Source organism: Staurois parvus, unplaced genomic scaffold (assembly GCF_062004578.1).
Source record: "Staurois parvus isolate SC_StPar_1 unplaced genomic scaffold, SC_StPar_1.0 ptg000031l, whole genome shotgun sequence".
Classification (NCBI taxonomy): domain Eukaryota; kingdom Metazoa; phylum Chordata; class Amphibia; order Anura; family Ranidae; genus Staurois; species Staurois parvus.
Genome location: NW_028317827.1, coordinates 9638061 through 9654135, shown reverse-complemented (window position 1 = coordinate 9654135; position 16075 = coordinate 9638061). Strand labels below are relative to the sequence as shown.

General features: G+C 38.9%; 1 protein-coding gene across 4 annotated transcripts in view; it reads right to left on the bottom strand.

Moving 5' to 3' along the window:
- Window positions 1-3324: 3324 nt before the first annotated feature.
- Window positions 3325-16075, bottom strand: part of SLC4A10 (solute carrier family 4 member 10) — a 300201-nt gene continuing 287450 nt past the window's right edge. For all 4 annotated transcript variants that reach the window (XM_089660029.1, XM_089660009.1, XM_089660018.1 and 1 more), the window contains one exon: window positions 3325-15986. Coding sequence is in view for 3 of the 4 variants with exons in the window: in XM_089660009.1 (XP_089516135.1) it covers window positions 15920-15986 (67 nt within the window). In the remaining variant the exon portion in view is untranslated. The remainder of the gene's footprint in view (window positions 15987-16075) is intronic.

Here is a 16075-nt window from a genome sequence, read left to right as displayed (position 1 = left end):
CAGGTTTTTATTGTTTGTTTTGTAGAGTTCTTGTGACACGTGTAATTACTTCCAATTGAAATACAGTGTTAACTGAAGCCTAATAAAAGAGCCCTAACAGCTGTATTCAATGAACTTTTGCAAAGTGAACTCAGAAGAAGTAGTTGTATTTAGAAAGGTCATCCAGGTTCCTTTCTGAATGCTGATACCAGTTTTTGACAATGCTGGCTATGAGTAGGCAGATTTGTTCAGCCTAAATTCACACTAGGTGAAATGTGGGATAGCTCACTTCAATTATCCGGTCATGATCAGATAAAATTAGTAAGCATGGACTGTCTTTTCAAAATTGAATAATGTAAGTGACTCAACAAAATTTTTATTGTGTGAACATTTATAAATTCTTTAGTAAATCAGACTCAGTGGGCTTGATTTACTAAAGGCAAATAGACTCTGCACTTTTCAATTGTAATTGCTACAGAACTTAGTAAATGGGATAAAGCTTCACCTTACAAAGAATACCCAATAAGGTGCAAGGAAATGATAAAAACTGATTTTTGCTTGCACATGATTGGACGATGGAAGTCAGCAGAGCTTCCCCTTATTTACTAAGCTCTGGAGCAGCTGCACTTGCAAAGTGCACAGTTTATTTGCCTTTAGTAAATCAACCTCAAACACCTGAGCTAAGCTCTGAGGAAGGGTGTGCACCCCCGAAAGGCATCAGCTTGGCAGGGTTGCATGACTACATGCAATTGATATCCACCGTGGCATCTTGTGGTTTAATACTTTTTCTTCCTCCACTTTTGTGGGTATTCATTTGGCACCTATTGGATTTTATACTAAATAAATCCCTGGTAATACACTAAATGTTTGAGCCATCATGTTCTTTCTTTTTTGTAGGTGCTACGGAATTTCCCCATCTGAGGAGAGCTGCACCAGCTGGTCACTTCTGGTGGAACTTATGGATATCTATTTTTGGCCCCTTCTGGCAGTGGTAGTATTCTGAGTGCTGGAAGTGACCGTTTGTTTTTATGTTTGTGCAAGCCCATTCAGTTTAAATGGTTTGGCAACACACCTTACCACATGAAAAAACATACCTATGACTTTTTTCACAATGCATAGATGGTTCATATCTGTGTGTTGTGCATTGAAATGCAGATACAATAAAGTGAGCCAGGCCATGGGGTGGTGTTGTGCAATGTGGTGCCTCTCATTTCGAATGGCCCCCTGTTGCACCTTTCCAGCTCACAGTCTCCACTCTAATTCATCCCAAAGGTGGTCTATTGGGTTGAGGTCAAGTTCCTCCACCCCATACTTGCTTATCCATGTCTCTATGCACCTTGCTTTCTGCACTGGTGCACAGTGATGTTAGAACAGGAAGGTGCCATCCCCAAACTGTTCTCACAAAGTTTGGAGCATGAAATATTTCAAAATGTCTTGTATGCTGGTGCCTTAAGAGTTTCATTCACTGGAACTAAGGGGCCAAGCCCAACCGGACATGGAAATCCATTCCCTAAAGCTCTCTACAAACTGTTGTTGTGCTAATCTGAAGGCCACATGAAGTTTGGAGGTCTTTAGCTATTCTCTCTGCAAACAGTTGGCGACTTCTGCGCACTGTGCGCTTCAGCATGCGCTGACCACGCTTTGTCACTTTACATGGCCTGCCACTTCGTGGCTGAGTTTCTGTTGTTCCCAGTTGCTTCCACTTTGTTATAGTGCCATAATGCCACTAACAGTTGACCATGGAGTATTTAGTAGCAAGGAAATTTCACGGATGGACTTATTGCACAGGTGGCAACCTATCAAGGTACCACGCTTGAATACCCTGAGCTCCTGAGAGCGACCCATTCTTTCACTAATGTTTGTAGAAGCAGTCTGCATGCCTAGGTGCTTGACTTTATACATCTGTGGCCATGAAAGCGATTGGAACACCTGAATTCAATGATTTGGAGGGGTGTCCCAATATGTTTGGCAATATAGTGTTAGTTTGTATGTGCTGCATAAACCTGTGGTCTGCAAATGATTAAAAGGTATTTCCTTTTTTTAAGTCAAATTGGGATTATGCCTACTTTACATTTGTCACATGTCCCCATTCACCTACCATAACTTCACTTTTTAGATGCTCTCCTCTGAAACTTCCAGCAAGGATAAATTCTACTTAGTTCTCTTTGCTTAGAAGGAGGTTGGGAAGTTGTGTTTACCATCATTTGCAAATCTGGAGGCAGATCTCTTATATGTACTAGATTTTGAACACACACTGCTTGAACAAAAGGTTAAAGGTTTAGGAGCTGGGCTTCTCCATTGGATGTTAATGAGAATTGGACAGTCCCCAGCACAGCTACCTGATAAATGTTTGCAGTGAGCTATGGCACCGTCTTGGAAACTTCTAAAAGAAATACTGTTTTTATTTTTTTAGGTATCCTGTGTGAATAGGAACACATTACAAAGATACAGTTGGGTTTTCTCAAATGTATCTTCAAAAACTGAAATACACTTTAAGGCTGCAAGCTTTCAATATACTTTAATCCACTGCTTTCTACATCATGACTTCCTATTTTATGTCCTATAATAAAGTAGGAACCAACAGAAGACAGTACAGAGGAGAACCAGGAATCCAACACTTCCAAAATATCAAATTCTTCAGGCGCTGAAACCTTTTTAATACAGTGAACTTTGGTGGCGTAGGTGACAGAAGGGTAAGTATTAATTGTTTTGTTTATTGGGGTCCCTTTTATTTATTTTTTATCATTTTTATTCCAGCAACAATAAGTCAGTTGAAATAAAGGGACTTCAATTTTGAGAGTGAAGATAAGATAAGGTTTCACACACAGGACAACCCCTTTAACCTTTCAGGTGTACCTCTGGCTACACCTGCCACATCCTGAAAACCCTCACTTTATACCATTCCATTAAATTAGGCATTGTGTATACTTTAGGAAAAACAGGGGCAGATGATGTGTGAAGGGAGCTTCTTACCCATCCTACTATATAGTGCCATTGGCAATTACAGATAAAGGGCCCAGTTACAATTGTGTGTGTTATCCCAAATGTTGATGCATTGTTTGATGCGCTTACACACTTTTTGGTATCTGTGCCCATTTATTTTCTAGGGGTCCTTTTCTGATAAAGTGGATGTTCATTGGAAACCCATAGGAAATGAAAAAGGAGCACCCACAAAACAAAACATGCTTTAAGTGTGCATCGTATATGTATAAAGGCCTGAAAAGCAACTACAATCAGGCACATGTAATGCCAGCGTAACTTACTCTGCAATGTTTTTACATTTAACAATTCGTTTTCATGCGTATTCAGAGAACAGAGAAAATATTTCACAGCAAAGCACAGAGAGCTGTTCTAAATATTTATTTTCACGTAACAGAAATGTCTATGCAAAAAGCACACAATACATAAACATTTGTATCAAAGTACATCCAAAATGGTATGATCCTTGACAAAAAAAAAGATCAAAGAGGAGCCTAAGTGCAACAAGTGGCATTCTGCCCCTTGCCTTCTGGTATGGTTTTATTTGGCTGGGATAAATGATGCATTTAAAGGTCACATATAAAATTAATAAGACACTCACTATAAACGTAAAGTAACACAAGTATTGCCTTTCCGAGCCTTGCGGCTATCAATATAACATTTAGCAAGAAAAGGCTAATCCTTACCCTCCCCCCTCCCCATTTAAAACTGAGAAAGGTCTGATTTTGTTTTCCTCTCTATAATATACTATTCTATTTACTTGGCTTAAATTAAAGAAAAACTGTGCTAAAAGCTAATGAGTGAAGCGTGGTGAGTATAATGTGTAAATAATCAGTGGATGCCCATGTTCCACTATCACGCTGGTTTAAAGGGGTTCTCACCGCCTTCCATCTCTTTACTGTACTGTTGCAATAATTAAAGCTGAACCAATTTAACTCATTTTTAATATTCAAAGCAAATTTGCCCATCCATCCATGCTTTATTTTGCAGAGAAATCACCCCCCCCCCCCCCAGCATTTCTGGCCATGACCAACTTGAGTAAAGACAGATGATTCATATAATGTTTACTTCCTGGAATCAATCTGCCCTTAGTTTAGCCCTAGGCCAGAAACAAGAAAGTAACTCATGAAATATAAAAAGTTTAAAACAAGTAAATATGATATACTTTCCTATCGGTTTAATAATACGAGGATAAGGATTAAAAATAGCTGATTGAGAGAGCGAAGTTCCATCTTAAGTACATACGGGGGCTGACATAGATTTCCCCTCTGTTGACAGAGAAGCTCTTAATGACCTGAGCGTTGATGCAGCTTTACGCACCTATTAAGCTTGACACATCACCTGACTATAAGAGGCATGCAGCTGCTTTGCCATGATGGTCATCAAGTGCCCTGTCTGTCATAGGGGGTCATTTGCCAGTACATCTGCAGCACTGTAATTTTGAACTCTGCATGGCCCATTCACACCCCAACACATTGCACTTTACACATTTTCTTGTGTTGAGGAATATTGCTTTAGCAGTCTATTCATTTTGAATAGGCTCTGAAGGCACCTCAATTCATGGAAAAATAATGCAGAGAGCATCTGCATTTGTGATGTGGTACATTATAGTAGCGGTTGTCCTATACCATGCTTTATAAGTGCATTGGGGTCCAAATATCAATAAATGACAATGCACTGCAACACATTTATGTTGGGCATACTGTAACTGCCTGTTACCATAACACATGTTAATATGTGTGTTATGGTGTGGACGAACCTTTGAATCTTAAAAAAGGACCAAGACTTGCACTGGGGTCCACAATGCCACTGTGTAACCAGCCAGTTCAATGTTTCTCTAATAAGGTGTTCTGGCTGCATCAGAAATACTCTTGTCAACTGATCGTTGGGCCCCCCTCCATTGGGAATACGTGGAGTTTTTCCTGCTCAGAGTGGAAGACCCCTGTAAAGTTTTGACTGGGAAGGTCCAGCACCTAATATGTTCCTTTCAATTGACAGTGTCAGAGATTCATGGTTCTGGCCAACTTTTTTAGGGGGGTAGCTGATTGTCTTTGTCTCTTGATTTTTCCACTTTTCTGAACTTACCAAACCAGTTAATGGCTAGATGGCAAAAGGTTGATCACTCAGCAGCTTCCATATCTCTGACACTTCGTTAGTATGAGCTTTACACTTGAGTTCACAGCTGCACCTACCCTTCATGAAGCAATCACATAATCCCTGTTACACTTTCATGAATATTGAATAATGTGAATTTATTAAGAGTGAGACTCTTAGACAGGGGGGTCGGAATGCCGAGAACTCAGCTAGTTTGATCTCGCTGGTGAAGTCCCTGAGAACAACAGGTTCACCAGAATACATTTATAAATGAACTGACCATTTTTGATGGACTGACTCTTTAAATCAGCAGAATGGTAGCACATATGAGCATCATTTACACATTAATCTTACCCAACTTGCCTATCACTTGTAGCAGAGTTACTCTTTAAATAATGACTATAAAAATGCATCTTTCCAATCAATAAAGATTACGTTCAGCTATGGAAAAAATAGCTAGATAAATTAGACATCTGCATATGGAGGACATGGTTCAAGCTGAAGTTTCAAGAATCTAATATTGCAAATATACTGACAGGTAAAACTGCACACAAACTGATAAAACATCATATGATAAATGCAATCATGACTACAGATAACACACATGGTCATTCCATTTCAGTTAAAAATTAGAGAAGTTTTAAAAACTCAGTTTGCTGGAGATGTTCAAAGTTAAATGCACTTTATTTCCTTATGGCCATACAAGTACATATAATAACACTGCCATGTACACATTGTGTATCTAAAACTGAAATCTATTCATTTTGGCAAAATAGTTCTCTTTCATTGAGACTGGAAACAAACAACGTTGAAGACAATATCAGCCCAAAGAGGCTATTGAAGATGTGTTTAGTCAAGGCAAGAGTTACATCATCAGATCCCACAGGCCATGTCTTGTCTTAAGCTTCACCCACCTACAAGGCAGCCCTAGCCTTGATAACATACACTGCAAGCTCAGCTGAACCAAAATTTGAATTCAGACCACTGAGGTGTATTACTGCATGTATGATAGTGCATTATGTCATGTATTAACTGCATTGCAGTAAGGCATCCCAGTCATTTTTACCATTTAACTATCCTGTGCCTTATATTTTATTTTACATTATGCTGTGGTGGTAAGCTATAACACAGGTTCATTTCTATGTGTTGGGAATGTATGGTGCTGTGTCATTCAAAATGAATAGCACTGCAGTTTGCTTGCTACCGCAACACGATTTGAATCTGACCGAAAAGGTACAATTCACAGGAAATTTTAACCTCTTGCAGCTATGAGATTCAACTGCATGCCTGCAGTAGCCTAATTAGGCAAGATTTTAACTATAGATAGTAATCTTATCAAGTAAGAATATTAAGTAGTGTCTTAAATAGTAGCTTAATCACAAAAATAAAATCACTATACATCTGTAGGAGGAGCAAATTAATCACAAAACAAATGGCTCCCTATTGAATAAAATTAGCATGTCTAGAAGAAACCTTCTGTATTGTTTGAGACTGTGAGGAGCAATTTCACCACCCTGATGACTAAAAAATTACCAGTATTTTACTTGATTCCCATACTAGGTTCCTTAAAAAGTGTGGGCCCCTTGGGGGTTGTATGGTCACCCCACCCGACACCCGACCAGCCTGGGCAACCTATAATGGACGTTATTTATACCCAAGCCTGGAGGTACCCAACCTGACCCCTTTCCTCTCCTCCCCTCCCCCAATTCCTTTGGCAATTGGTTTGTCATTTCATCCTATTTGTCTCTCTATAGTATGTCCCTATGTCTTCGGGCATAGGCAACTTATGTGGACCTATGGCTCCCACCGTATGGTCGTTCAGTTGATATCTTGTACTGCAAAATTGTTCAGTTGCAAGAGATATTACTCATGTCTTTATGATATACTCTTTTGTTGTGTGGGTGAGCAGTTGTCTTCTCATTTTTCCATGCATCAATAAAAATTATTGTAGCAGAATAAGCTATGCATTAATAATGATCCCACAATGCTAAAATGTGCTACTACATGCAGTGTAACTGACTCCGTAGGAAACCATTTCTTTTTCAATGTGTTTTTGTTGATTAATTTCTACACCTAGAAATGACTGGATAGCAATTTTAGTAGCATGACTGAGCTAATAAAAATATCTACTGTAGCTCTAGCCTAATGAATGGCAGCAAGTGTAGCTTAGCCCTAATGGGTTTACTAAAGTGTTTGTATTAAAAAATGCAGACCTCAGTTCACTTATATTATGGATCAGAGTATGGATCTTAATTTTCTGCATTAGATGTGCTTTATTGGGGTTTTCCCTGTGACACAGAGGTCCAATTCTGCCTGAAAAATACACAACAAAACAGATTAAATGCAGTGTACCTGGACTGGACTTGTCGCTCCTGTACAGGGACTATGAATAGCTGAATTCAAAAGTCAAATTTAGGTATTTACCATAGCTGCATTTTTACATTTGATTTTTATTTCCCAAGAGTTCAGCTTTACAAGTATAAAATATAAAGAAAAGGTAAAGTACAGTGCTGCTGGAGTAACTGTGTGTGAAACACTACCCCTACAGGTGAAATCTGCTATTGCAATTCATCCATTTGGATATAATGGTGCTCTATAAGAGCTATTATACATGGAATAGACAGGCTGACTGGCATATTTAGCAAGACAAATATCAAAGGGTGGCAAAGTGGCTTAGCGGTAAGCACAGGAATGGGGTCCTTGGTCTGAATCTTGACCAGGACACTATCTGCACAGGGATTGCATGTTGTTTGTGTGGGTTTCTTCACACACTCCAAAAGTAAGCTTTTAGGTTAGTTGGCTACTGTCTAACTTAGTGAGGGTTGAGGAATGCCCTGGTCACCTACCTCTTAAAAAGAGTCACCAAGAAAACTCTATAGAAAAAGCTTTTATGTGTATCAGACATAGTGCCCATAGAATTGCCAAGAGTCAGATTTAACTAAACGGATATATGCAGTACATACATACATGTCTAGTAATCCACAGTAGTTGATTTAAATCCATCCTTCAGTAATATGCCTACAGTAAACTGACATACCTTATTAAAGTGAGATGTTAGTCAGCCAAAGCCATATTAACAAATTCAAGGCAGGAACCTTTGTGTTGCCTAAAAAGCAGCTATACTACACCGAAGGGCCTGAAAACATTTATACTGCAACTGAAGTTCTCCTTTTCTATCTTAACAGGTTATACTATAATATGTAAATTCCTTGGAAAAGACCCTGCCATGAATAAAAACTACCTCTGTAGAAAACCTCTGATGGAAGCTGACATTCTCTGATAAGAACGGCAGCTTCCATTTGCTTTTTCTAATATATGTGTTTTGCTTCAAGGCAGGTTCTCTTTAAGATGTGTAACCCAACGTGTGGTGACAGAAACCAATAAAAAGTTGCTGTGAACTCGTGGAGTAAATCAATATACATATCCATGAAATCCAATGACTGTGGCTTAAGTTTTATATTATAGCCTATAACAGAAGTCTGACTACATAAGTACCAAACATGAATTCATAAAAATAGTGACAAAATATTTGATACAAAAAATAAACTAATTTAACTATTCTAGATAAAGGATACAATATTAGAAGAGCGGTTATCAGGTTAGCATGATGGCTTAGGCCTACAGGAATCACAGAATACTCCTCCACCCATGCCTTTCGAAAGGGCAAAGCCAGACTGCAGGGTGATTGGCATATCGGATACACTAGGGTCAGAAGAAGCGTTATGCTTCATTCCAAAATGGAATTTTCTTCTGTGAATAGTTCTGTAAAAAGGCCTATATGTATCAAAAAGAAAATGGAGGAGACCTTCACTGGTGTTCTTCAGGAAGCTAAAATGGCTGCAGTAGTAGATGGAAAATCTTTATGAACAAGACACTCCCTATTCTTGTGGAATAATAACAACAGGTGCAGTTGCAGTGAACACCCAATAGATGGCTCCCTACTCCACACAATGATGATATAAAGAACAGGACTGTCAAATGTTTGGTAGAAAGGGATGGAACTAACTATCCAGGCGATTGTCGAGAAAACCTTTTGTGTGCTGCAATAACTGGTGGGCTAGCATACTCAAATGTTGGTGTTTTTTAAGGTCATGGTTTACGGTGATACTCCTTTTCAATTCTTTCAGCATGAACTTCCTTTGTGGCTCTCAGCATTCAGTCACATGACCACACAGGAGGTTGGTGCTTGAAGACTTTGTTCTGACAGATGCTGTAATCGCGGGGCTGAATGGGGTGCAGGTGATGATATAATGCACAGCTGTTTTGCTCTGATTGATGTCCGAATGGAGAATTGCCTCCACTCAGGCCACCAGCCCACCATATCTTTTATTACTGGCCAGGGGAAAATGCTGCCTTGTCTCCCAACCGAGTCCTTCCCTACTCATTGATGTTCTACACAGCACAGCACATGCATCATTCTGCATGCTCTGTTTTTGGTGAATTCAGCATTTAGCAGAGTTTCTTTCTTTTCTACAACCTGCTTTCATAACACTGAAATAAGATTTCTATGGTGACTAAAAGTGCATGTTAGCAAAATTTCAAAACTTGGCAAACTGACCCAGGCATCAGGGTCTCTTTAAGACTTGCACAATGATAAATTATTTATTCCAATTTTAGAAACCAAAAGAACATTTTGGTATGTAAGAAGAAGAAATATATGAAATCTCTTGAGAAAGCAGCACAAAAATATCATTTAAAGTTGTAAGTGTTACAGAAGGTTTTTTCCTAGATTTAAGACTTTGGGGAAATAAGATTATAATTAATTCAGGGCTCATAAAATATTGTGTATAATTAAGGTCTTCTCTGTCACGATTTTGTACTTGTTTTTGTCTAAACATTTGTCATTTGTACTTTTTCATTATTTGAAGTACATAACAAGATGGGACTTTATGAATAAAATAATCCAAATAATAATGTCCTCATTACAACACAATATTACTTTATAAATGATCTGAGACTTTTTGGAATATTATCAGACAAGATCTATAGCTAACAGTGGGCTCCCTTTGCTTGCTGGCTCATAGCAGTTGTTGCCTCGTTATTGAAAAAACCCTGATAGGGCAGGTAGGGACAGTGTCATAACCTTGTGAGCTTTAATTCTTCAATTGGCCATACATGCTGTAGTCTGGAGGTGAAATATCTTTACAACCTCCCAACGTGCTTGATAGTATTGATGCTTGATGTTATCGCAACACATGGTGAATTGCATCCCAATACACATTTGCAGCGCACTGCAATATGCCTGCATTAAAGCACGTCACAATGCAGAGATGCATCTATGCACTGAAATTAACTTAATAGAATGGTGCAGGACCTAGTTTTTCTTGAGATGAGGTACAATTTTGAACAGAAATGCCCCCAACACGCCTCATCACATGAAAATGTAGGCACCAGGGGCGGACTGATAACTCATGGGGCCCCCGGGCAATAGGGAATCACTGCATACAACTGTCAATGAACCCTAAGATTTAAAAAACTATGAGATGTGAGGATGACATTAACAGTTTATTCAATCTATATTGAACTAGGCAGGTGCTTGCACTACATAGTTTCTTCTGCTGTATTTTTTTATGTGTTGTATTGGACTATATCCAATATTGTTAATATTTAGTAGTACGCTGACAGAAGTTTTGTGCCACTACAACTTGTTTACTATGTGATTTGATGTCTCCCTTCCTGTTTAATGCTAGTTAGTTTAGTCTTAGTTAAAATATCCCCATGTTCTCTCAGTCAGTATTAGTAGCTTTGCAGAGACGGAGAAAAATAAATCAATTGCCTTTTTACAAATCAAACTGGAAAAACATCCAGAATTGCAATTAGTTGAAGTAAAATTGATTTGGATTCAACTTCTGTGGCTTACTGAAGAGTTCAGTTGCCTGTGGATGGTGGCAGGTCAGCAAGTGACCATACTGTCCAGAAAGCCTGGGCCTGAGGAGGCATGTCAATGCACAAAGCAGCTTTTGATACAGAACAGTAAGAAGACACATTTCTATAACTTTCTACACAGTCTACTCTATCTGTTGTGAAATTCTAGGCTCTATTCACACAGGCACGTTGTGAATCCCAGTGGCAAGAATCTACTGTTTCCTGCTGCTGGGATTGACAGCTGTGAGCAGATAGCAGTGGCCACTGTGCGCATACACTGCAATGACAGGCTGTCCGCAGCTGTAACTATTCATGCCTGTTCACACAGACAGCGATTTACTGCAGTGATTGCTAGCTTTGTGAACAGGCATGGCTGCTATCCTTACACAGCTGTCAATCCCAGCAGCAGGAATCAGTAGATTCTTCCTGCCGTGATTCAAAGCATGGCCAATCCTATGTCTTACCCGTGCCTAAGTAAGCACATTGTTTTTTCTTCGCTCTGTGTGTGAGCACATACTGTAATATAGATTCTGCGATCTGCTTAGAAGCATCTGATGATCAGATTACAGTCAGCTACAACATATTCATGTATCTGATCTCACTAATTAGAAGTAAATTAGGTAGGTATGTCAATGCACAAAGCAGCTTTTGAAACAGAACAGTAAGAAGACAAATTTCTGTAGCTTTCTACGCAGTCTACTCTATCTGTTGTGAAATTCTAGGCTCTATTCACACAGGCATTTTGCCAAATTGCGAAACCAAGTGGCAAGAATCTACTGTTTCCTGCTGCTGGGATTGACAGCTGTGAGCAGATAGCAGTGGCCACTGTGCGCATACACTGCAATGACAGGCTGTCAGCAGCTGTATCTATTCATGCCTGTTCACACAGCCAGCGATTTACTGTAGCGGTTGCTAGCTTTGCGAACAGGCATGGCTGCTATCCTTACACAGCTGTCAATCCCAGCAGCAGGAATCAGTAGATTCTTCCTGCTAGGATTCACAGCATGGCCAATCCTATGTCTTACTCGTGCCTCATTAAGTCTTCCCTCTGTGTATGAGCACATACTGCAGTATAGATTCTGAGATCTGATGATCAGATTACAGTCAGCTACAACATATTCATGTGTCTGATCTCACCAATTAGAAGTAAATTAGGTAGCTATATCAATGCATAAAGCAGCATTTAAAACAGAACACAGTTGTTGGTAGATCTAGAGAAAATAGTACAATCATATTATTAATTCTTACGTTAGTTGTATTTTAGGGCTACATAAGTAGCTTTAATCTCTTACTACTGAGAGCTTTAACCTCTTGTTGACAGGTAAATAATGTACAGCTGAAGAGATGAAGTGGTTAGATTTCTCAGTATCAATGAACTAAAATCACTCATCTAGCCCTAATCTTTGTCAGATGCTCCTACTGGGCAAATTCGTCTGATGTGTCACAGCATACAAATTTATTTCCCGAAATACTCAACAACAACAAAACATTAACTGTAATCAAAACTATACATTATTTTCTAAATAAATAGGTTGCAAAGCCTAATATATTTTCTTTACATAACTAATATAACAATTACATTGCAATAGTTCCCCTTTAATAAATACATTTGGTGATACAATTTACAGAGAGTTCTTCTACAGAGATGAGTGGTTTGGCAGGCTAGCTGGCCAAATTGGACCACTTATTCAATCAAGTTGTGAGCAAGTCTGATGTTACAAAAACATTTCCTTGCTCAAAAAAAAAAGACTTATTAAGCCATGAAATTATAAGTATTTGTACCCGTGAGACACTTTGGATTATTTTGTTTGGATTTAAAATAAAATCACGTGATCACACTTGTATCCACATCAAAACACATAAGGAGCTCAAAAAATGAAAAGAATGATCTTTAAATGTAAAACTGGAAAAATGTTTAAAGCAGACCATTCTCTTTCTGAAGAACAAGATAAAAGCTGAACTGCAAGCAAACTGTTAATTACACAGACAAAATGCATATATGTTAGATATTTTAACCTGCTATAGAAGTAAAATCAAGATATTTACAAAAGTAATTCTCTATAGCACAGCCCATTCTAGCAAGGTAAAGAGAGGCCCGATCTTCCTCTGCTGCTTCATTTTCACTTATAGGAACCCTCCACACCCCCACCCTGTGACTGTACTGTGAAAGGAGAAGCAGCACACTGATGAGCTACTTTCTGTCATTCTGTTAACTCCTTCCATCACATTGGCCCTTGCACTGCAGCAGATCACATTGGCTCCTTGTGCCACTTCTCCCACCCATTTTCTCAGGCTGATACCAAGTCAAATTCATCTACTTCCACTGCTTGCCTTTAAAAACACATTTATGATGTATTAATCATTACATCACTGAAATGCCTTGTGTCTCTTTTATTTGCCTGAAGTTCAGCTTTAATCAGCTATAAGATGTAATACTTTTTAAAAACTATTTTCATTGCCAAACTACTCAACACAATGTGATAGTAACCTGACCACCAGATGAAAATTAGGTGATATCCCTTTACTTTTTCCTTTTACTTTTCCAGTCTGCCTTTCCCCATCTTTGCTCTCTAACAAGAACTTGATGCTTACATCAGAAAAGTCTCCAGGAATTTAGCATCATTGTGCCTTCTTTGCTGTCCTAAAATCACAACCTCTCACTGCCACTACTATTTATTTCACTAGATGATCCTTCCTTGGCAGCACTCTGAATCCCAACCAGAGCACTATCTGCATGTTTTCTCTGTGCTTGTGTGGTTTTCCTCTGCATACTCCGGTTTCCTCCTGCTCTCCAAAAACATGCTGGTAGGATAATTGGCTCTTGTGAAAAATGGCCCTAGTATGTGTGTGTATGCACATCAGATAAGGACCTTAGATTGTAAGCTCCTTGTGGGCAGGGGCTGATGTTAATGTACAGTATGTAAAGCACTGCATAAATGATTGATTCTATATAAAGACCTGAAATTATTGAAATAGACTGATCTGTAAATTATGACACTTTTTCATGTCAATGAAACTGCACAGCTCCTCTAAAGTAGCCCCTTGACTCCTCACCACAAAATAACAGTTTGTATGTTCTGTAGCCCCACTAACATAAAGACCATCCTCTCCATTAAGGACCCCTTCCTTTTCCTACTACAATGCAAATGGTGCAAAGTTGTATGGAGAAGGAGCATATAATCTTGTTTCCGCCCAGTGGATGAATCTAAACAGTGTTAGTAGTATACAAACAAATATATTTATAGCCAATTCAAAATGCACTTCAGAAAGAAGAGGTCTGCTTTAAAGTCCAATGCTGCCCTCCAGAAATAATTTATTTTGCACCATTTTGTAAATGTATAAATATTTCTGTGTGTATAGGAATGAACATATCCAATTTCCCTGCAGGGAAATGTTTACATGTTGCTTGTTGCCATAGTGGAACTGTAGATGGGCACACTGAATGCAGATTCCAATCAAGTGTTCTGTAGATAGCTTTAGGTAACTTTAAACAGCTGTGTATTTTACCAACTGGCAACAAACAAAATGTTAACAGTTTTCCTCAGAAACAGTCTTTCAAATCCAATATAGGGGCAAGAGAGAGAGCATCAAGTAACTATTTGTCAGGTCAGAAATGCTAGCTTCATGGTAATTTTGTAATATGAAATTGATCAGAATGATGTGAACCTTAAAACCAGTGCTTTTCCATACAGGACAACAGCCACATTTGTTTATACATTATACAGCAATAAATATGTAGACATCTGACAATAATCCAAAAACCTGACTATTAATTTGGAGTTGGACATATTTTGCAACTATAACAGCCTTCACTCAAGATTTTGGAGTAGATTTTGGAATATGTACCTATTTAGCCAAAACAGTATTTGTCAGGTTGGGTACTAATTCTGGATGTGACCTGGCTCAAAATTTGCATACCAATTAATCCAAAAGGTGTTCAGTAGGGTTGAGGTTAAGGCTTTGTGCAGGCCACTCAAGTTCCTCTATACCACACTAGTCAAACCATGTATTTGCATAAGAGCGGCAAAATAGTGTTCATGCCTTCTCTTTGCTTCCGTGGGAGAACTGAGTGGTAGGAGAAACCCTGTGAAAGCTCCAAGTCATGTCATGGGGCTAACAGGGGCTCTGTCTCCACCCAAAAGTGACAAAACTGGGTTCCTAAGTTGACCACTTATCACAGCTGTTACATTAGAGAAAGTGAAGGTCACAAGCCCTCCATATCTTGAAGTATTGGGAATGTCCTTTTCCTGGGTTCACCAAGTTAAGGGGAGAAAAGAGAAGCTATAAGCTGGTATGGGGCCTGGTTGCAGTAAAGCATAAGTTTATGTTATGTGTAGACAACTATTTTATGGTAGAACCAATATGGAATGAGCATAACACAAGATGGCTCTGCTTGAAGTTCTTACCTTGCCTCATTTCTCCACAGCTTTCACTCCCAAACTTTCAAGATATGAAGCTGCCCAAATTCCACCATGGGATCAGTGTGTGTATATATATCTCAAACCATTTCCCAAGCCTTGTCTAATGTAGGGCCTAAAACATTTTAGTAAATCTTGTATTACAAAGACTGTTAAAAGGTCGGTCTCTACTGTTTTCTGCTGTGAGGTACAAAGGAATTGTAAGAGGCCAGGTTCACTATCTGGTGGGCAGGGTTTACTGTCAAAATGGGGGCAGCAACTCACTGTTGTCAAGGATGGGAGCCACACTTTGAATACAGCAATGGTTTTGATATGGACTGTAAGGACAATGTACAATATATGAACAAAACAAGGAACTGTGCAAATTAGTAGCTATGTCTCGTGAAATAAAATTACAATAATGAAATTCTCCTCTGCCAGGAAGGCTTTTTCACGGCAAGTCCTCTGACAGTGAGTAAGCCAAAAAATATTGCACTGCTATGTATTGCACTGCTAGCGGATGTGATGATTTTGCAGTATAGGTAACCCAAGTGTGTAATAAGTATATATTCTTCTCATCTCCTTGTAAAAATAAACTGAGAGCTTCAGAGACATGTCTCCCTGTCGATACCTTTCCCTGAGGCAGCTTTATTCTCCATCTTGCTTTCAGAGCTGCAAATAAAACAACAAACAGGAGAAATTAGCTGAACATGTTCAATAAAAGGTGACCCATCACCCACAGATACAAAAGGTAGCCATTT